General features: G+C 37.0%; 1 protein-coding gene across 1 annotated transcript in view; it reads left to right on the forward strand.

Annotated features, from left to right (window-relative positions):
* WDR72 (WD repeat domain 72) overlaps positions 1-22,024 on the forward strand; it is a 220,854-nt gene that overhangs the window by 54,886 nt on the left and 143,944 nt on the right. Inside the window, exon 13 of the mRNA XM_055319623.1 lies at positions 2,778-2,973. Coding sequence (XP_055175598.1) covers positions 2,778-2,973 — 196 coding nt within the window. The remainder of the gene's footprint in view (positions 1-2,777; positions 2,974-22,024) is intronic.

Raw genomic sequence — 22,024 nt, forward strand, 5'->3', positions numbered from 1 at the left:
ATTTTTATGAATTCCCTTAAAATTTTTATATGATTTTTATTATTATTACAACTTATGCAAATAATTTGATTCTAAAACAAAGATTTTGTCAATTCTTGGCTTTCCAAAAACCAGTTAAATCTCTTACTTTTTTTCTTTTGCTCCTTAATTCTATGTCTTAATGGAGTTTTCTTTTTAATTTTTTAAGTTATTTTTTAATAAAAGTAATTGATCCTCAATGTGGTAGCAATTCAAATATATAGGAATCTATAAATTAGAAAATAACTTTTGCCTTAAATAATTTACTGTTGTAAAAATATTGATAATTATATTTTCTTTTTCTTTTTTTTTAAAGATTTTATTTATTTATTCATGACAGAGAGAGAGAGGCAGAGACACAGGCAGAGGGAGAGGAAGAGAAGCAGGCTCCATGCAGGGAGCCTGACGTGGGACTCGATCCCCAGTCTCCAGGATCACACCCCAAGCTGAAGGTGGCCCCAAACCATGGTCAAGGGCCACCTGGGCTGCCCATATTTTCTTTTTCTTAAAAAGATTTTTGTTTACTCTCTCTCATTTCTTTAACAAATAACCAGCTTTAACAAATTTCTGAGCATCTACCTTGTGTAGGACTAAAAGAAATACTTTCAGATATAATTTTCACATGTAATATAAACTTAAATTTAGCTTCTACAAAGTTGACATCTTTGTTAAAATATGAAAGATCAATTTTTGAGTTTTCTGAGTTTGTCAATCAGTTGATTGACTTGTCAAACTTATTTCTCTAATAACATAAAAAATCAGCTGCATAATAAATTCAGAGGAAACTTACACTATATTTTCATAGTAAGATATAATGAAAGAAATATTTCAGTAACACAAATGATTAAACAAATCAGTGAAACAAAGTTAAGAGACTTAAAAAAAGACTTCCAAAGAGTGATTTGGGATACTTTGACATGTCTTTTATTTCTGAAGTTCCCTCCTTTAAAAAAAAATAAATAAATATTTTTTCCTCAAAGCTCCAGGACAGTGGTCAAATCCTGACCCTTTTACTTCTGCCTCAGTCATAAATGATTTAACTCCAAACCATGCCAAGGAATTTAATTAGGGCATAAGAGGCAATATTTTAGACATACAAAACTCTATAGCAAGGACCCAGTACCACATGAACTTAAATTCAGAAATCAAGGTTTTATACTCTTCAAATCCCCTACCCCAAAAGATTCTGTTTTCTGTGATTGCTCCTTTGTCTTGCTTCTTCTCATGATCTCTTTTAGCTTTCAGTTTCAAATGCATAGAAAAGAGAATCTGATTGGCCTATTTTGGATCTCTAGTCTATGTCCACTTCTGGATCTAGGGTCGTTGTTTGCATGTCACATGTCTGTTCACAGGTTGTATTTGTGTACAAGTTCCCTAAAGTACATTGAGCTCTCTATTCTACAGGCCGTGGGTTGTGCAGTTTCTTTTTTTAATTTTTATTTATTTATTTATGATAGTCACAGAGGGAGAGGGAGAGAGAGAGAGAGAGAGAGAGAGACAGGCACCATGCACCGGGAGCCCGATGTGGGATTCGATCCTGGGTCTCCAGGATCGTGCCCTGGGCCAAAGGCAGGCGCCAAACCGCTGTGCCACCCAGGGATCCCGGTTGTGCAGTTTCTAAGAGGTAGTGCTGAGGCGGCAATGCCGTCAGCCCTGTTACCCAGGTCCAGGCTCCCCATATAGCACATCTGCCATTTTGTGATTTTTCCCCTCTCAGGATTTCTATAATCTCCTTAGAACAAATTAGGAAAAATAACTTGCTCCCCAGCACCCCATAGAAAGAGGTCAGTAATGGGCACAGGGAGATTCTCAAGGCATCCCAACTGATCCTTTACACACAGCAGCTGAAACTCTGGCTAGGTGCCCTAGTGAAAGTAGGAGCATCCACATAGCAAAGTGGCTAGAAAAGAAACAAAGAAGTGGAAGAGCCACTACCCGCTCCCCTTTCTCCCCTCAGCCATCCCACCTACCCCCCACCCTGGGCTGACTGACACAGGGCCCTCTTGGTGAAGCACAGACCTGCCCTGTAAACTCCTCCCAGATTAGCCTCACAGCACCCAGCATGGATGGTCTTTGTCCTAAACTGTGTTCAAGGTAACCACATGCTGACTTTTTAAAAAGTATCCCAAGAATCTTTGTCCTGTGAGCCTATTTTTGGTCCTTGTATCTTTGAAGTTGTGCATTCGGTTGGAACTATCTAATGCTTACCTCTTTTAGATTGTGTCTACACTGAGTTTCCTGTTTGGATTAGAATCTGAATAGTTCTGGGAACAGCACCAAATCACATTCTGAGGCTCTAAGTGGAAAATATCAGCTCATGATACCCTTGGGCCTAAGCTTGTGTCTACAAATAGCTTCTTTTTGTGGCAACAAATTAGTTCTGGGGTTTATTTTATTCTGCATTATTTCCGATGTCTGCCTCACTGCCTGAATTTGCTGAGTGATGGTCAAGTCCTTCATTTATCTTATAAGTAGATTTGGCTTGGAATTCTCATTTTTCACTTGTACCTCTTGACTTTCCTTATAAGTTGTTGAATTTAAAATCTACTTGGTGTTTAAAACTCCTCTTTACAGTATTATGTGAAGAAGTCCTGCAGAAAACAGAAATGTCATTTTGTAATGGTGTTTAAACAAAATATTTTTACTTTATTAGGAGAAAAAATCAGATTTAATTTTAAAGAAAGCATTTGATTATTTACTTACAAATGATGTTGTGTTTTTTTGTTTGTTTGTTTTGTCCCCATCCCCTGCCCCAACAGCTAAGAAGTGATCAGGTAATTTGCTGTGTGTGCAGTGACCATTCCGTGGCCCTCCTTCACCTTGAGGGGAAGAAGTGCCTCCTGCATGCCCGGAAGCACCTTTTCCCTGTGAGGATGATAAAATGGCACCCGGTTGAGAATTTTTTAATTGTTGGATGTGCAGATGACTCCGCTTACATCTGGGAAATTGAAACAGGTAAATTGGAATATTACCTCTTTCATTCTTTATATGTTTATGCATGTGTTCCAGAGAATACATGGTGACCACTTCACCTGCTTTAATCTTTGGTTGGGCTGCATTTAATGGCTTTGGTTGAAAGTGAGTGTGGAAAATAAAACACAATGGCCCACGTCAGATCTTGACCAACTGATGATTAGCTGACAGTGCAGTGCACAGGAATGAGCCGGATATTTCTGGAAGCTATAAATAAAAACATAAGTTATCTACTTTAATTATTAACAAGAGAGAAATTTAGTGTCCTACTACTCTCAAATTATCATTAAATTCTGCCTTCTTCAGCATACTCACCATCTCAGCAACATTTGGAGCTAATTGATGATCAGTAATAATGGAATATAATTAATTACAAAACTCTGAAAAGTTGAGTCAGGGAAACTGAAAACTGAGTGGCTCAATTGAACTTTTGATGTCGTAGTGTAGAGAATGTACAGTTTGAACTTTTCAAAAAAAGTTTTGCTATATAACTTAAGAATGAGAGTAACACATTTCAGGCAGATGCTGGGAACTTATCAAATACAGCAAGGTAATTAATGAATGTGAGTCAGGGGAGTGCGCCTGAGAGTACATTTTACTGAAACCAGTGCATGATTTTTATTGATTAATCAGTGGTGGTTTTATGTTGGGTGTTATTAGCAGACTGGATAGTTTATAATATAGTTTAGAGTCATACTTCACCAAAATAATTGCTATTTTCTTTACATTTGACTTTCGTGTGGTAATGATGATGACTAATGTGCTGGTGTATGGATGGTGCGATATAATTCTGCTTTACATTTATACCTTGCTTTACAGCTTTGATGGCCTTCCACATTCATTTCCCATTAGATTATCACAACTTCAAGGGGAGCTAGAAGAGGTTTTATTCCCCATTTTATTGATGAGGAATTTGTAACTCTGATTTGTAGATGCACAAGATTACATTGCTAATAAGCGGTAAACCAGTATGAGGGCTCCATATTTCTTTGCACAATATGCACAAAATCATGAGAGTTTTAGAATTCCTAGGTAATCTATCAACCTCAGTGACAATTTAGTGTAATGGATAAAATGAGCTCTAAAGCCTGGGCTTGCTTCCAGGACCTGCTAACAAAGATTGGCCTCATGCAAGCAACTTGGCTTGCATGTCAATCTCTTCATCTATGAAATGGGAGTAATGATACCACCTTCTTGTCAGGATTAAATTAACTAATACTGACAATGCTTGTAAACAGTGCCTATAGGTGCTATGCCCTTAGTAATAATTAATTATTATTCATATGATCAAAGAACGCAGCAAAATCTTGACTTCTGCTTATGTAATCTAAATCTATAAAACACATAAATGTGTGCAGTTACATCATTTTCAATTGTGAAATTGTGAAGACTTGCTCATCAAATGTATTTTTCCTAGAAAATAGAATCTAGCGAGGATAAAGAAATAGCTGGCACTGACAAATGTTTATAGTTCCGTTGCCCCATCAGGATACCTCTTAGCCTATGCAACTTTTTATTTATGTATTTTTTGGCAGGGGTGGGCAGTAAAAGAGGAAAGCCAAACCACTAGTACTTCTTGAAACTGTATTTATTCCTACATTTTCTTTTAATTTTATTTATTTTTATACTCCCCAATCCATAACCAAATATTGTAGAACATTTGAAAAATACAGAGAAAAAGAAAAACAAATAATCTCGTCTCACTTCCTAAAGACAACTGCTATTAATATTTTGATCTACTTTCTGTCAGACATCTTTCTATGTCAATAAATAGATGCCAAAATTGTGTTTCAGTCATGGTTCTGGCAGAAAATTGAATTTAACCCAGGTGGGTCAAATAAAGATACTTTAATGAAAGAGCTATCTATAAAGGTGTGGATAGGACTTAGGGAACTGAGAAGGAATGAATAGTGAGGTCCCTGTCACCCAGGCACTAGTAGTATCTGGAAGCTCTTACTGCTTACCTATTTCTGTTTCATCCTTTTCCTATAGAAGTGAGAAAATCCAGGATCAGGAAGCTTTTCCATTCATGATTTCATACAGTTAGAGGAAAAATACCAAACAAGACCAAAACAACTAAGCTAAAAAGAGGCCGATGAGGCTATATAGAATGTGCTTGCTCACTGATGTGCCTGGCACATGGATAAATAAGTGAATGCATGAACTAACAGATTTTCTTGGACCTTAGAACATTGAGTACAGATGAGTTCACTTTGACATTATCCCATGTAGTCGCTCTTAGATCATGGCTGGCCAACTGCAGGCAGATCTTTAGCTTTCTCCTCCAAATCTCCCTTAGGGTTTCTGGAGTTCATGGGACCTATATTATCTCCTCAAGTATAAGTCTGTGCATTTTCTACTCCAGGCAATTTTTCCTAGGGTTTTTCCTTTTAGCTTTGCTAGAAGGTTCAAACTTAGTTTCATATGTGAACAGACCTACTCCCTGCTGCATTTCTCCAGTACTCTGCCTCTTCTAAATACATAAAGGAGGGATAAATTGACACTAAGCCATTTACAAGATCTTTCAGCACTAGAGCAACTCTAGAGCTCATAGAGAGAAAATAGGAGATGTCAGTGGGATACAGATTTGTGGGAAAAGGGCTGAGAAAAAAAAAGGCAGGGGAAGTGGAATGAAGCTAAAAAGTGATTAATTCTCAACTGTGCCAAAAGCCCACTTTGGTGGAACGTTGGGGTGTGGGGTATAAGTCAGTCTCTGTGACACCCTCCCTGGATGTGGAGGATAGAAAATGAGACTTCATCAGTTTTTCACAACACTTTAAAATAGCCTATTCTCACTTTATTCATGAGATGTATTTATTCTTTAGGTAGAATACACAAGCATATTCTAGAGCCATGTACCCCCATGCCTATTTTATCTTGAAATCATTAAGAAGTGTTTCTTACTGTGATAGGTAACATGGTCAGATTCATGCCAGGGTAAAGTTTGGGATTACAGGTGGGCATGCTCATTTCATGGGAGAGGCAAACAACCGAAGTAGAGAAGTATTTATGTAACAGCAAAGGCCTTCATCTTCTGGCTAAAAATGCAGTGCTGCCAGGTTGGGAGTGATGAGGGCATCTAGTTTCTCTTATTGATTTGCCGGATGTCCCATGATGTTTAGGCCTGATTAGGAAGGGAAAAAATTGGAGATGTCATTTTGATTAATATTTGAGCTCCCGCAATGTGTTTGGCACTGACAACTCTGGGCGGCTTTGTCACCCTCGTTGCTGTGAGACACAATAGGGATAATGTAATACTGATTTTTCCCCCTAAAATATACACCAGAAATAAATCTCAGCTCTGAGCTCATTATTCTTTTAAGAATTGAATTTAAAATAATTCTGAGGACTTTTCTGTTCACTATACTGGATTTACATAGAAGAAAACTCATGTAATGAATGTTTCATGTGTTACTAATATAACAGTGGTTATTACTGAAGGTCTTCTGTTAAGCTTATGGCCTGTATCATGAAATAAGCCATATTAAGCAATTTGTGTGTGTGTGTGTATTTGCATGTGTACGTGTGTGTATATGAAAATGAAACCTCACTTGCTTGAAAATAAAACATTTCTCCATAAGATAGATCAGAAAAACTTCTGTAAAGAACTGGATAGTGAAGTTTTTAAGCTTTGTGGGCCACATGATCTCTTTGCAACTACCGAGCTCTGCCCTTGTGGGGCATAGATAATACATAGTATCATAGATAATACATAAAGAAGTTGGCAAAACTATATTCCAATAAAACTTTATGTACAAGGACAGGTAGCAGGCTGGGCTGTACCTGTTACCTACACATGCAATGTGCTTTATAGACTTCTAAGAATGATGACAGTTATTTTTAAGATGATGATTTTCCTAATAATTCATGCTGATCCAGTTTACAAACTTTAATCCATTACATCATACTAACTCTGTATAGTTATACCCATTTTGTTAGTGAGGAGATGGAACACAGAGATATTTTGAGGCCAAAGGCCCCCAGGTTAGGTATAGGGCACCTGCACTAGGATACATGTCTCTCTTTGGTTTGTTCTCCACGATACTGAACACAGGAGCACTGCTTGCAGATGGAGGTCAGCTTTTTGAGACTGTCAAACAAGGAGTTAGATAAGGAAAGCTCTGAGAAGAAAAGAAATGGCTGCCAGGAAACCTGCTAACACTCTCCTGAAAGAGAGGGTCTCTGGCTATCTCTCAGAGCCTGGCTCTCAATTTACACACAGTTCTAACAGCTCTGGTCATCTGATTTCTCAGATGACGGATTAGAAACAGCAGATTGCAAGGAGGGAGACTGTCAGTGGCAGGTACCCTGACAGCAGTAGCGACAACTGATGGGAAGCAAGGAGAGGCAAAGCTATGAGTCAGTGCTTAGGGCAGGGGCAGTGTTTCCTGCGCTCATGGGAAGGTAATCACCCCCAAAACTCTGAGATCGTTTCCCCTGTTCAGGAAACTCTTAGATATGCCTGCACAGGGTATGGGCAGCTGCCAGTCCATTCCCCATGCCTCCTGCTGGGGAGGTGGGCATTCCTTGCTTCCAGGAGAATAGTGAAAGGTATTACATCTTTGGTAGGATTATAGTCCTGAGGAAATCTCAGAAGCGGCCTACAGCCTGGAGTTTAAGGGTGCCGAAGTCTTTGGCCAGCAACTGAGTAGATTTCAGGGTCCATGCGAGTCTATTTTTATTCATTTCTTCCTGTTTCTGCTCAGGTAATGTGAGCTGTATGACCCTGAGCAGGAAGCTTTATTCCAAGAGCCTGGCCTGAGGACCCAGTCTCTGGTCATGACATGGTTTCTGTGGGAAACACATTCTGAGTTTTAAAACAACTATCTTATAAACAGACCATTGGAACAAAGCCTATGCATATGAAATTAAGAAAGTCAGGAAGAAGACAATACATTTCAGTTATTTTTACCGCAGGTGTTAAATTTTCTTTCTTAATTTCATTTTCTTAATGAAGTTAGTACCAGTTAGTTAGAAAATTATTTAGTCTATTATGATACCATATAAATGAAGCATTTATTCTTTTGTGGCTTCCAAATACCTAGTCTTCAAAAGAAAACTTTAAAAATAAAACTATTAAGGAAAATAAGGTTTGTCAAGTAATAGATAATAAGCCATATTTTTAGAAAAATATCTAGATTTAATCCTATACTATACATATGAATTTGCTTTAATTGTTTAGAGTGAGAGATATAGAGATGTATGCAGGATGCAGGCTCCCAGAAATGTGCAGTCATATTTTTCCCAATAGAATAGAATCATGTGGTTAAATTCTTACTTTGCTACACCAAAATATCACACAAGGTCACTACATGGAGAAATCATTTTCCAGCCCCAAAATATTACCTTGTTGCCTTTATTTATAGTATTTGGTATATAAAATAAAAAATTTTTAATTCCACTAGTTGCCAAACATACCATTCTGAAGGACAGTTTTGTTTGATTTTCTCATCAAGGTCACCACTCTGTAGGTACAGGTGCCTTGTCAGCACAACTGGAGGATGACCTTCATTATGTTTGTGTTAAAGGTAGATTTTGGGTATGCAGCATCCAGCAGGTAATTGTCTTCCCTAGTATGTTATTTTCTCAAAGCCACGTTATTTTGTTGTGGTAGATTACAGATGGAACCCTCTTGGGATGATTGTTTTTAGAAAAGGAAAATAGGATACATTAAAGCGTGGGATGGGATTTTTCCTACAGCACTTTTTCCAAGCCCTTTTCTTCTTTATTATAATAATTACTGATGTTATTACTCAACACGTATTTTTGGTTTGCTGCCTATTTTTTGAATCTTTATTTCTTCCTCTTTGGCCCCCATTATCACAGCTACACTATAATTTGAGATTTTGACTCATGTAATTTTATGTATGTGTGCACATGCATGTGTATGCCCATGTGTATGTACCAGCCTGTGTATATGAACTTTATTTGCAGGTTAACTACTAAATATTTACCCAATTGTCAAAATTTAATGTCTCAAGTGGGAATTTGCATCAGGAGGGGTTATGATCATGAGCCTTGGGATTCAGACTGCTACGTTTGAATTCTTGTTCTACTCTTTCCAATCTCTTTTACCTCAATTCACTTTGAATTCCTCAAAGGCTTACCATCTTTTCACAGCACTTAGCACTAGATAAATATTAACTGTCCTTAGAACAAATCCTTCATGTATTACCATAGCAGTTTGTATCTATGACTCATTTTTCACTCCTAATGTATCAAATGAATGTTATTGCCTAATATTTAGAGACAGAATCTACTGTCTACTAATCTATAGTAATCTACTGTCTACTCTAATATTTAGAGACAGTAGATTCTGCCTCTGTTAATTTGTTCACTCTTTGGCAAATCACTAAATAAAATTGATCAGAGTCTTAGTTTCCTCATGATGATGATGATGATGATGATGACACTTAACACAATGTTGCAGAAAAGATGTAAAACATTACTATATGTGAGAATACTGGCACCATTTTTATTTTATTTATTTATTTATTGTTTTATTAATTATATATGTGTTCATATATTATACATACATACACACATTTATACATGCATACATATGTATATACATATACAAATATATATCTATATATAAACATGTGTATATACATTTACATATATATGCATACATATAAGCATATATGTGTATAGGTATGCACACCTACATATATACACATGTACATATATACATGTATGTATGCATGCATAAGCCACATGGTTGCTCTAATAAAAAAGAAACTACAGCAACAAATGAAAAATAATAAATGGGACTTCATAAAAATTAAAACTTTTGTGCATCAAAGGACATTATCAAGAATGTGAAAAGATAGCCTGGGTGGCGCAGCGGTTTGGCGCCTGCCTTTGGCCCAGGGCGCGATCTTGGAGACCCAGGATCGAGTCCCATATCGGGCTCCCGGTGCATGGAGCCTGCTTCTCCCTCTGCCTGTGTCTCTGCCTCTCTGTGACTATCATAAATAAATAAATTAAAAAAAAAAAAGATAGCCTGTGAAATGGGGAAAATTCTTTGTAGATTATATATTTGATAAGGGTTTAATATCCAGCATATATAAAGAACTCTTACAACACAATCAAAAGACAAGCAACCCAATTTTAAAAAGGAAAAAGAGGGCAGCCCCAGTGGCGCAGCGGTTTAGCACTGCCTGCAGCCCAGGGTGTAATCCTGGAGACCTGGGATCGAGTCCCACATCAGGCTCCCTGCACGGTGCCTGCTTCTCCCTCTGCCTGTGTCTCTGTCTCTATGAATAAATAAATAAAATCTAAAAAAAAAAAGAAAAGGAAAAAGAACTCAAATAGATGTTTCTTTAAAGAAACTATACAAATGACTGACAAGCACATGAAAAAATTTCAGCATCATTAACCATAAGGGAAATGGGGAAATGCAAATCAGAATTACAGTAAGATACTGCTTTACATTTACGAGGATGCTTATAATCAAAAAAAAAAAAAAAGGAAAATAACAAGGTTTCCCAAGGATGCAGAGAAATACGGACCCTAGTATTATATTGCCAATGGAAATATAAAATGGTACAGTTGCTGTAGAAAACAGTTGGGCAGTACTTCAAAAAGTTAAACATAGAATTACCATATGAACCAGAAATTCCACTCCTAGGTATACCCCCAAAAGAAATAAAAATATATGTTCACCCAGGAACTTGAGCATAAATGTTCATAAGATCATTATTTATAATAGCCAAAAGGTGGAAATAACCCAAATTTCCATCAATGAATAAATGGATAAACAAATTATGTAATATACATGTAATGAAATATTTTTCCCAAAAAACATTATACTAAGTGAAATAAACCAGACACAAAAGATCACATATTATATGGTTCATTTTATATGAAATATCCTGAATAAGCAAATCCATAGAGATAGAAAGCAGATTAATGGTTGCCAGGAGATGAAAGGAGGGGAAGTTGGAGAGGAATGAATTACTTAATGGGTAGGGGATATTCCTCAGAGGTGATGAAAAGTCTTGAAACTAGAGGAGTTGCTGTTTGCACAACATTGGACATGCACTAACTGCCACCAACTTGTACACTTTGAAATCATTCATTGTATGTTATGTCAGTTTCAACTCAATCAAAAGAAAAAACAGAAATATAGAAAGTATAAAGAAGACATCTTGGGACGCCTGGGTGGCTCAGCGGTTGAGCATTTGCCTTTGGCTCAGGGCGTGATCTTAGGGTTCTGGGATTGAGTCCCGCATCGGGCTTCCTGGTGGATCCTGCTTCTCCCTCTGTCTGTGTCTCTGCCTCTCTGTGTGTCTCTCATGAATAAATAAATAAAATCTTAAAAAAAAAAAAAGAAGAAGAAGAAGAAGACATCTTGAAGAAGCAATAGAATCCCAACACTTGGGAGATAATCATTATGAACGGAACAGTTAATATATTACACTTCCAGTATTTTATTCCTTCACATATTAATGTATACAGAGACATGCTTATATTTATATTTATATCATGTAAGTCTCTTGGAAGCCATTATCCAGTTATTAGTTCATTATTTTCATTATTAATGTAACACTCTAGGAGGTATAGCAGGAAGCTTTAGAAAGTTGCTTCCCTTCACTCGCTCCGCAATCCACAAATCCCTTTTTAAAGGAAATGCTAAATGAAATGAAGCGTTTCTTTCCACTTTGAATATAGGGAACGCTTCACAGCAGTATTAGCAATACCTGTGACATTGTCAACAATAGACGTCCCAGATATTTTCATATGGCATTACAATTGTGAAAGGTATCTCCAAGAACCATTTATGTTTACAACTGCCATAAACTTTTAGGCACACCACTAGCTCTTGTCATTTCACGCAAGAGTAAAGAAGCATATAAGCTTGATTTTTAATATATTTTGATGATTGCATTTCAGTATAATTGATATCTTTTATAAACCTATGTATTTTATTTTTGACATTTTAAACCAATATTGTGAAAAAGGGCTGGCTCACTGGTTTTCCCCAGACTGCTTAAGGGGTTCATGGCATGAAAAAAAGTTAAGGCTTTCTGTTAGTCTGAAAGATTTTTAATGCAGGATGCATTGAAGTTATTCAATGCTGGTAATACAGTTGGGAAGTACAGGTTGATATCTTTTTTTAAAAAACATTTTATTTATTTATTCATAGAGACACAGAGAGAGACAGGCAGGGACACAGGCAGAGGGAGAAGCAGGCTCCATTCAGGGAGCCTGATGTGGGACTCGACCCCGGGTATCCGGGATCACGCCCTGGGCTGGAGGCAGCGCTAAACCCGCTGAGCCACCAGGGCTGCCCTATAAGTCGATATCTGATACACATATACACACATACACACACACTACATATACCAGAGCAAAACTACAATAATAATAAATAATTTAACCTTATTAAATTAAATCCAACAATTAATCCTGTATCACTGAAGAGTGGCATATGAGTCTCATTGTAATATAAAATATTTTTACATTGATATAAAGCCTTGTTAGACACCTTTACATGCATGTGAGTACACACACACACACACACACTGAATGCATCCTCACCCCCACACACACACACACACACACACACACACACACACACACACAGAGTAGTCTTCTTTAATTCTACCTATTGAACATTGACCTCTAGTTTGGTGAAATTATATAAATGTTAATTTGCTCTTGTAAGTTTACCATCTTTTCAAAGTTAGGAAATTCCACAGTTGTAGAAAAATTCAAGAGAAAGCTATCTACGTGAGGTAATTTCTACTATGCCCTTTAAAATCACATTGAAAGGCTGCTAACAAAATAAACACAAGTATTTTTTCCCAAAATTTGAATTTGCTTCTTTCACAATCCTTATTAGCTAGAAATGTTTGAACAATTACCTAAATTTTATTACAGAATTATACTTCACATGAACATGGTTCTATATTATTTTGAGACAAGCTGACTTATTTTTAAAATTCTACATTATATGATGAATTGTTACTTGGTAAAACATAATATACAGGTGTTTGTATGTATGTACGTATGTGCATTTTAATTAAGGTATTATTCAGCCCACTTTATTAAATCTGTCATGTTAATATGTATTAGGCATATTGTGATATTTGCAAGATATTTTTGGAACATTTTGTATGCTCAGAAATAAATATGAAAATCAATACAATCTCACTCATATGGTAAAACTAAATATTTTTTCTCTTAAAGCTACTTTTACCAATTAAGTCCTACCCTTTGCTGCCTTATTGTCTCCCTTGTCAATTGTTATCTTCCTGGGTATTACTTAAGTAAAGGAAATACTTGCCATCATCACTTTTAACTGATTCCTGCAGTCTGATTACATTTTTGGATCATGTGCTGGTTGGATATGTTTGTTACATATCTGAATTTCACCCTCTCAGGAGCTTATTCAACAGCAGCAGAAAGAGGAACACGTTAGGATGGCTATTCTGTGGCTCCTCCTTAGCTTGGCCCTTCTGCAAGCATTTTATATAGACGCTTGGAACGTTAGTGGGTTGCACAGCTGCCATATTTGGTGAAATAAACCCAAAGGAGCCATCTGCCCCTCCTCATGCTGCCTCCTTTCAATTCCCTAGCAACTTACTAGTAGCCAGCTGCCACAGAAATGATTGGAAAAGCAAGACTTAGTGGACTGTAATGATTGTTATTCTCTGGGAAAGTAGGTTCTCTGATTCAGCTGAAAGATAAAGGATATGGGATGTACTTTATTCATCTGAATGTATCAATAATATCCCAACTTCTACCACTAACTTACTTGTTAGGATTTGAAGGGAAGGATCTTTCATGTTTCTAGGGATGATTCAGGTGAAAACAAATCCAACAGTCAAGTCCTTGGCTGGGAGTGGCAAGCAGAGAATTTGATTTGGGAATATCAGATTTTATCTTCCATGCTACAAAAAAGGTTGGTTGCTAATTTCAACCTGTTGAAAAGGCCTGGGCATGGATTGGTCCACTATTTTTCCCAGTCCTATTCATATTCGCGTGCCTGTGGATTCCATCCCCCCTCCCCCCAGGTCCTGTGCTGAAAAGACAAAGGGCATTTTGCAGCCCTAGGAAGCTTCAGAGTAACAGAAGCTCCACAGAGGGACACAGAATGAATGTCATCTTATAGTTAGTTCATCATTTAAGTAGATAGCAAATTGTTTATGTAAATTTAGTTAAATGATTTGGATAGTCTTTTATTTATCCATTTGGATAAATAATTTATTCAAATCATTTAACTAAATGATAGATCAGAACTGAGAACATTTATGAGTTGGGATTCCAGTAAAATAATTGAAATAAGACGATTTGACCAAGCAATTTACTTTTAATCCATGATTTGCACTGGAAGTTAAACTTTTTTAATCATCACATTTTTCTTACCTCTAGAAGCATCATTTGTAAGTCTAGTTTGAAAACACCATTTTATATGTTTCTTATATTATGTCTCTAGTTTTTTACAATTTTTTATTATCTTCATTTCTCACAACCATGATCATTTTCCCAAGACTGGACTATTAGGAAAGCTATCCATCATCAATGATTTTATAAAGGAAGTTGTGTTTTCTTTAAAGCACTGGATTTAAAGGAATCTTTAGCACATTACAATTTAATTGTAGATGGCATAGACAAAACAATCAGTAAAATTTGGGGTTTGGAGTCAGGTGACTTAGCTTACCTCTGTAGGTATAAGGAGAAGTCAAATGCATAATGTGATATCTTACCTTATAGTAAACTGCACCCCAGAAACTCATCTCAGAAATATCTCTTTTATTACTTCTGGCCTCCTAGCTGCTGATTAATTTGGATACAGCTCCATATTCTTTTTGCCACAATCTTAAATCTAAAAACCTCTGAAAACAAAAGTTTTTTGTTGTCGTTGTTTTGTTTTTTTAGTTTGTGGTAAAGCAACAAAATCAAACCTTACCTCACATGAGGTTATTTATTACAATGAAGTATAAATATTAGTTTTTAACCTTTTATTGTTTTTTACTGTCTGTTCTCCCAAATTCTCCCATAGCTGTTATACAACATACATGTGTGCATTATCTTATCTCTCCAAAATCTGAAAAATCCTGAATTCTAAAGCCTTATGAGTCTAAATGTTTTGAATAAGGAATTGTGAGCTATTATCTTAGTCATTCTCCCCAAAATAGTGGATAGTTTTCTACAAAATGCCATCTGTACTCTTTTTCTCATCTCCCATTTATTGAACATATTTTCATCTGACTTTTGTCTACATTGTTCCAATGCAACTGTTCTTCTTTAGGTTCTCTTATTGACAAGATCAGTTGTCATCCTCTAAGTGGCAAGTACATGACTTGTCTGTAATCACTGTCACCAGTGTCCCCTTTTCTCTCCACCCTCAGCCTTACATGGCATACTCTTCCCTGGATGGCCAACAGCCCATCTTTCTCATTGTGCTGATTCTGCAAACCCTCTTTATATTATTCCCTGTGTCTCTTCTCGGTGTACTTCTCTCTCTCTCTCTCTCTCTCCCTCTCTCTCTCTCTCTCTCTCTCTTTGTATTTTCCTTGGGCTATCTTATCAACATAGTTGCTTTTCTGTGTGTGGCAAAATACTTAAAACAAACTTTGCCATTTTAATAGTTTTTTGTAATGGTTTAGTGGGATTAAGTACATTCACATTATTGTGCAACCATCACCACCATCTATTTCCAGAACTTTTTCATCTTCCCCAAATGAAACTCTGTACCCACTAAAAAATATGTTCCCATTCCTTTCTCCCCTCAGCTCTTGTCAACCATCATTCTACTTTCTGTCTTTATTTATCTGACTACTTATATGAGTAGAATCATACAATATTTGTTTTGTTTTGTTTTGGGGTTTATTTCACTTAACATAGTGTCCTCGGGGTTCACCCATGTTATAGCACATGTCAGAAAACTCTTTTTAAAGCTGCATAATGTTCCATTGCTGTTTTCTAATTTAGAATCTAATTCTAATTCACTGAGTAAGGTAATGGCTGATGCCAGAAGACCTATCTATACACAGAACAAACTAATAGTTGCCATGGGAGAGGGAGGTAGGTAGATGAGCAAAATGGGTAAAGGGGAATAGGAGATACAGGCCTCCAGTTATGGAATAAGTAAGTCATGGGAATAAAAGGCACAACACTAAGAATATAATCAAGGATATTGTAATAGTGTTGTATGGTGTCAGATGGTAGCTACACTTGTAGTAAGCTTAGCATAATATATAATCTTGTCCAATCACTATGTTGTATACCTTAAACTAATGTAACATTGCATGTAAACTCAAAATTAAAAAAAAAATACTCTGGCTAAAGAAGAAAAAGGGAATGGTTCTATAGAGCTAGGAATCCACCAAAGACCCCTGGCTATGTAAGAAACCTAAGCAGACCATTTTATGAGAATCCTGATCAGTAATTCCAGAGGGTAGTACTGTTTCCTGGGCCCAACATTATCAAGAGTCTGGTAATGAACTTCCATCATTGAAAGGTAAACTATGTGCTACATTTATTTTTTAAGCCTTCAGTAAAAACATGGAATTATATATTTCAGAGGTGCCAAAAACATTTAAAAATAAAATGGTTTAGAGTTAGATAGATTGGGATCTTTATTAATCTTTTACATAAACTGTTGAAAATGTCTCAACTGATAACTTTGCCAGTCAAACTCTTTCTGCAATTCTCTTCTCCAAATTGCCAGCCAAGCATTATTTATTTTAAACTCCATGCTAAACATGCCCAGTCCTCAAGGTCTATGGTGGAAATGTAACTTCACTACATGGCATTACTGTCCCTTTCTAAATTTTAGTCCAAAAACCTGTCCAAACCCATTGTCCCAACCACAAGACACAGAAACACCCTGAGACACATAGGGTATTTGATACACACAAATATCCTTTCTGAGCCTCAGAGAGGCTTTCATTTTGTTTTGTTTTGTTTTTTTGATCTGTTTTATAATCTGCTGAATTGTTTTAAAAATTAAATAAGATGTATATTAAGTGCTAAACAAAGCATTTTAGCACTTAAACTCAATGGTAGCTAATGTCAATTTTGATGATGATGATGATGATAAAGAGGAGGAGAAATATGTGTATCTTACACTTTTTTTTTTCTAAAATAATTGAGTGCTGGGATGCCTGGATGGCTCCGCAGCTGAACTCCTGCCTTCTGCTCAGGGCGTGATTGCAGAGTTGAGTCCCCCAGTGAGCAGGGAGCTGCAGGGAGCCTGCTACTCCCCTTGCCTATGTCTCCGTCTCTCTATATATCTCATGAGTAAATAAATAAAAATCTTGAAAATAGTTGAGTACTTCAGAAGACATTTTTTGATGTCGTAGGTGGTTGCTTAATCACCAGCTATTTAGCAAGTATCTTCATGGCTCCTAACAGAGCACAAGGACAGGAAAGGGTTGTAATAAAAGAATTAAATGTCTAACCAGTCCCTGAATTTATTTGTTTTTATGAATTTATGCATCTATGTATTTAGTTATTTATTTTATGAAGCAGGAATCTCATATATAAAATAATGAAAAATAATAAATTTGAGGTCTAAATCTGGTTCAAAGTAAACTTGCTTCTGCAAGTCCTAGTTGCATTAGTTTTCTGTTGCTGTGTAACAAATTATCACAAATTTAGCCCCTTAAAGCAATGTCCATTTACTCTCCCAGCTCTATAAGAAGTCTAAGCAAGCTCAACTAGTTTCTCTGCTTATGCTCTCATGAGGCCGAATTCAAGATTCTGCCAGCTGGGCTCTCCATTGGAAGCTCCGAGGAACAATTCACTTCCAAGCTTATTCTGGTCCTTGGCAGAATTTAGTTCTTTATGCGTATAGGTCTGAGGTCCTTGCTGGCTGTTCACTAGCTGTCACTCTCAGTTACCAGAGGCCACTCTTATCCTTGTATGTGACCTTCTCCATCCTAAAGCCAGTGATGACAATTTGGATTCTTCTTTATTTATTCTTTTTTGTTGTTGTTGTTGTTGTTGTTGTTGTTGTTTTAAGATTTTGTTTATTTACTTGAGAGAGAAAGGGGCTTGATCCCTGGATCCTGGAATCATGACCTGAGCCAAAGGCAACACTTAACTGACTGAGCACCCAGGCTCCTCCCTTCTTATGCTTTCAATCTATCTGACTTCCTCTTGTTCTGTCAGCTAGAGAAAAACTCTGCTTTTATATTTTCTTTTTTAAGATTTATTTATTTATTTGAGAGAGAGAGAGAGAGCACAATGAGGGGCAGAGGGAGAGGGAGAGAATCTCAAGAAGACTCCATGCTGAGTGCAGAGCCTGAAGTGGACCTTGAGATCATAATCTAAGTCAAAACTTAGAGTTGGTGGCTTAACTGACTGCACCACCCAGGCGCCCCAAAAACTCTCTGCTTTTAACAGGCTCTCCTAATTAGGTCTGACCTACTGAATAATCTTCCTATTTTGAGGTCAGCTAGGTAGAAACCTTAATTTTATCTGCCATGTCCCCTTTTTGCCACGTAGCAACATAATATTTGTAGCGCTATTCCATCATATTCACAGGAGAAAGCATGACTTAAAGATGATGGTCATTGGAGTTTGTAGAATTCTGCTTGTCATATTGGTAGGATCATTTCTGGAGGGTCCCATTTCTGAGTAAGTCCATGGGATAGAAGATTGAGGAGATGGGAAAACATTTTTGGGTCACTGGCTGCAGGAACATAGAATGGATTTTACAGATGGCCTAGGGAGCCAGGACTATAGTGAGGGTACACAGAGCATTGGTGCTTTCAAACTATACCCTGATGTGTCTGCTGGAGCTTTGATCACTCATTATTTGCCTGAGGGAAAGACTGGCATGTCCCAAAGGAGAAACCGATTGCAATTAAAGAGCTTGTGCCCTCCTTGCCTGCTCCACTGTACCCACCTCCAAAAAGGAGACTTTCTGTACGCCTTCACCTATTACCCAGGACCTTATTCAGGAGACTTTACCCCATGTTTTTCTTTCCCAATACAATTCCTCTATCCAGGTAAAATTCCAGATCAATTCATCAAGATATTTACCTAAGTGAATAAATGATAGAGTCCAATCTCATAAAGGATATTGTAGCTGCCGACTAACTTAATTTTCAACTAAACCATGAGAGGAAATAAAGAGCTATTTGAAATATTTTAAAATTAAAAAAAATAAGCATACTTGCTGTAAAAAAATCAAACAATACAGAGTAAATGACATTTTGCAATACTCAGAAGCTGTACAATTTTAATGTTTTACATATAATAGGTAATAGTAAACTTAGATATATTCTTCACATCATAATACAGAAACACTTTTCTGTAAACATTCACCTCTTCAGCTGATTGTAGATTGTATTAGGTTTTAGAGTGAGGTTAAAAATTAAATTAGTTGTCGTAGATTCTATAATGTTAGCACATGTTTAAGAAGAAGGAGTATTTAATAAGTAAATACCTTGGAAAAAGAAACAGTTTAAAATTTATTTAAAGTGAATGCACTATTTGTATTCCTTATACATCTCAGCAGCTATAAACCTTTATGTGTTTCGATTCTTTTTTTTCTTTCACCCCACCCCCACCCCTTTATTCTGTTTTTCTGGAGGTCAGCAGTCAGAATTAGACATGAAGGTTGAACGTGGTCCAGCTGATAAGTCCCAGTGTTGCTCTGAATGTGCTGGAGGCAGTGGCAGTACTAGGGTTAAGGTCATGGTGGTCAGGGACTTTGTAAAAATGCATTCTTTATGCCCTAAAGGTATAGAAGGTTGAAGTGAAGCCAATCTTGAGTTTGTTATCATATCAGGACCTTCATATAGAACAAAATGAGCCACATCCTTGACAATCTATTTTACAACTAAACATATTATATTCAAATATATTAAGAAATGAAGGTATATGCCTTCATGTCTATTTTAATATTTTCAGATCCATTCCCTTTCCACATCCTTCCATTACTTTCTAGTTAGCTAAGTTTGATACCTCTGGAGTTCCCTCCCTCTGGTCAGAACCCCCATCAGTTATATATTTTCTAGAGTAAGATGCAGTAACTGTGAAATGGTTTTGTTAGGCAGGGGCCACCAGGTCAATCTCCATACACTTCTATAAGCAAGGCAATGAACTTCATGTGTAACTGGAGATAAATGACACATCTTACAAGAGACCCAGTGGTCAAATTCCTTGATACGTGGGGTTTAATGACAGCTGGCAGTCACTGTTTTGCTGAAACCCAATTTCATGAATTTGACTACTAAATTTGTTTGTGAGGTCATTTTTTTAAAACTCTTCTGTTTTAGATACAGTCATTCTGAAATATGGCTGTCCACTCTCTCGCAGCCGATTACCATGGTGGAATCAGTTAGAAAATGCCCGCCTTGAAAAAGAAAAAAAAAATTATTTAAGATATCCACTTACATGTTTTTTGTTATTGTTAAGCTTTGTTCAAATAAGTACAATTTATATTCATTACTAATTACATAATAGGAATTGCTTACCAAATTTTGATTTTTCACAATCCTGTAATGAGCATCATATTTCATTGAAAATGTTTTTAGTTTTTGGTAAAACAAATTGTTTAAAATTTGTAGGCTTAGGGGGCACCTGGATGGCTCAGGGGTTGAGTGTCTGTCTGCCTTTGGCTCAGGGCGTGATCCTGGAGTCCCGGGATCAAGTCCTGCACTGGGCTCCCCACCGGGAGCCTGCTTCTCCCTCTGCCCATGTCTCTGTCTCTCTCTCTGTGTCTCATGAATAAATAAACAAAATCTTTTAAAGAAAAGTATTTATCTCCCTCCAAACTCTCTGGAGATGGCATTCTTCGGGATTTAGTCCCCGCCCATCTGCTGGTAAAGCCTGAGCCTTTGTCTCCATGCTCCATGCTCCTCTACCTAGAACTCTACATTGTTAACTTTGCATATCTGTTTGGATGTTCTCAAAGTTGGCTTTTTCAACAATAGAAACGACTCTGTTCCTTCTTTCTTAGGTCCTTCAGGTAGCCAAGAAATGGTTAGAAGCCAAATTAAAGTGGGTTTTGGTGCACCTGGGTGGCTCTGTCGGTTAAGAGTCTTGATTTCAGCTCAGGTCATGATCTCAGGATCGTGAGATCAAGCCCTACATCAGGCTCTGAGCTCAGTGCCGAGTCTGCTTGTCCCTCTCCCTCTGCTCCTCTCTCTCTCTCAGCTACATAAATAAATACATAAAATCTAAAAAAATTAAAATAAAAATGATACATTGGTTTATCAGAAAGAAGTATGTATTGTAAGGACTCAGGGGTGTATTGTAGAGACTTGAGGGGAGTAGTTCTTAGAAAGGAACTACAAGGTCTATCTTTCCATCTCTCCCTTTCTCTGTCTCTCTTTTCTTCCTTCTCTGTCGATTTCCTGTGTCTCTCTGTGCATTTTCTTATTTTCTCTCTATAGGCTAGCATATTCTGCTCCTTGGTCCTTGTAGCAAGAAATGGCTACTCCAAAGTCAACAGGTTGTATTCAGAGACTCCCTGTTTCCAGTTCCAAAATCATGGGGCATCAGAACAACCCCACAACATGGTGGTGAGGGAGGACAGGCCCCTGACATATAAATGTACCATTCCCAGTGTTGGCAACCTGCTGGCTCTGGGGTTGAAGTTTATAATGAATACAGTCGGGTGATAACTCCTGTCACACTAAGACCCTGGTATGCTCTGATTCATAGCCTCCTTCCACTGCTACAGGGAAAGGGTAACATTTAATTTATTATTTAATTTATTCATTCAGTATTTATTCATTCAGAACAAGTATTGAGTTCTGCTTTGTTCCAAGTTCATAGAATACATATCTGAAAAAAAAAAAAAAAACATCTGGGAGGGAGGCAGCCCTGAATTTAAGCAAGCAATCAAATATACCAATTACAAATGTGTTAATTTCTACAAAATAAAGGAAAGAAGCTAAGATAGAAAACAAGAGAAGATAAGAATTTACTTTAGAAAGGACTCTCTGAGGAGGTGAGATATTAAGCTAATACTTGAAGAGTGAGATAGAGTTAGCAGGAAAGGATGTGTTTATTTCAAAGACATTTTTTTTAAATATCTGATTTGTGAGCAAGGGGAAGA

This window comes from Nyctereutes procyonoides, unplaced genomic scaffold (genome assembly GCF_905146905.1).
Source record: "Nyctereutes procyonoides isolate TBG_1078 unplaced genomic scaffold, NYPRO_anot_genome, whole genome shotgun sequence".
NCBI classification, from domain to species: Eukaryota; Metazoa; Chordata; class Mammalia; order Carnivora; family Canidae; genus Nyctereutes; species Nyctereutes procyonoides.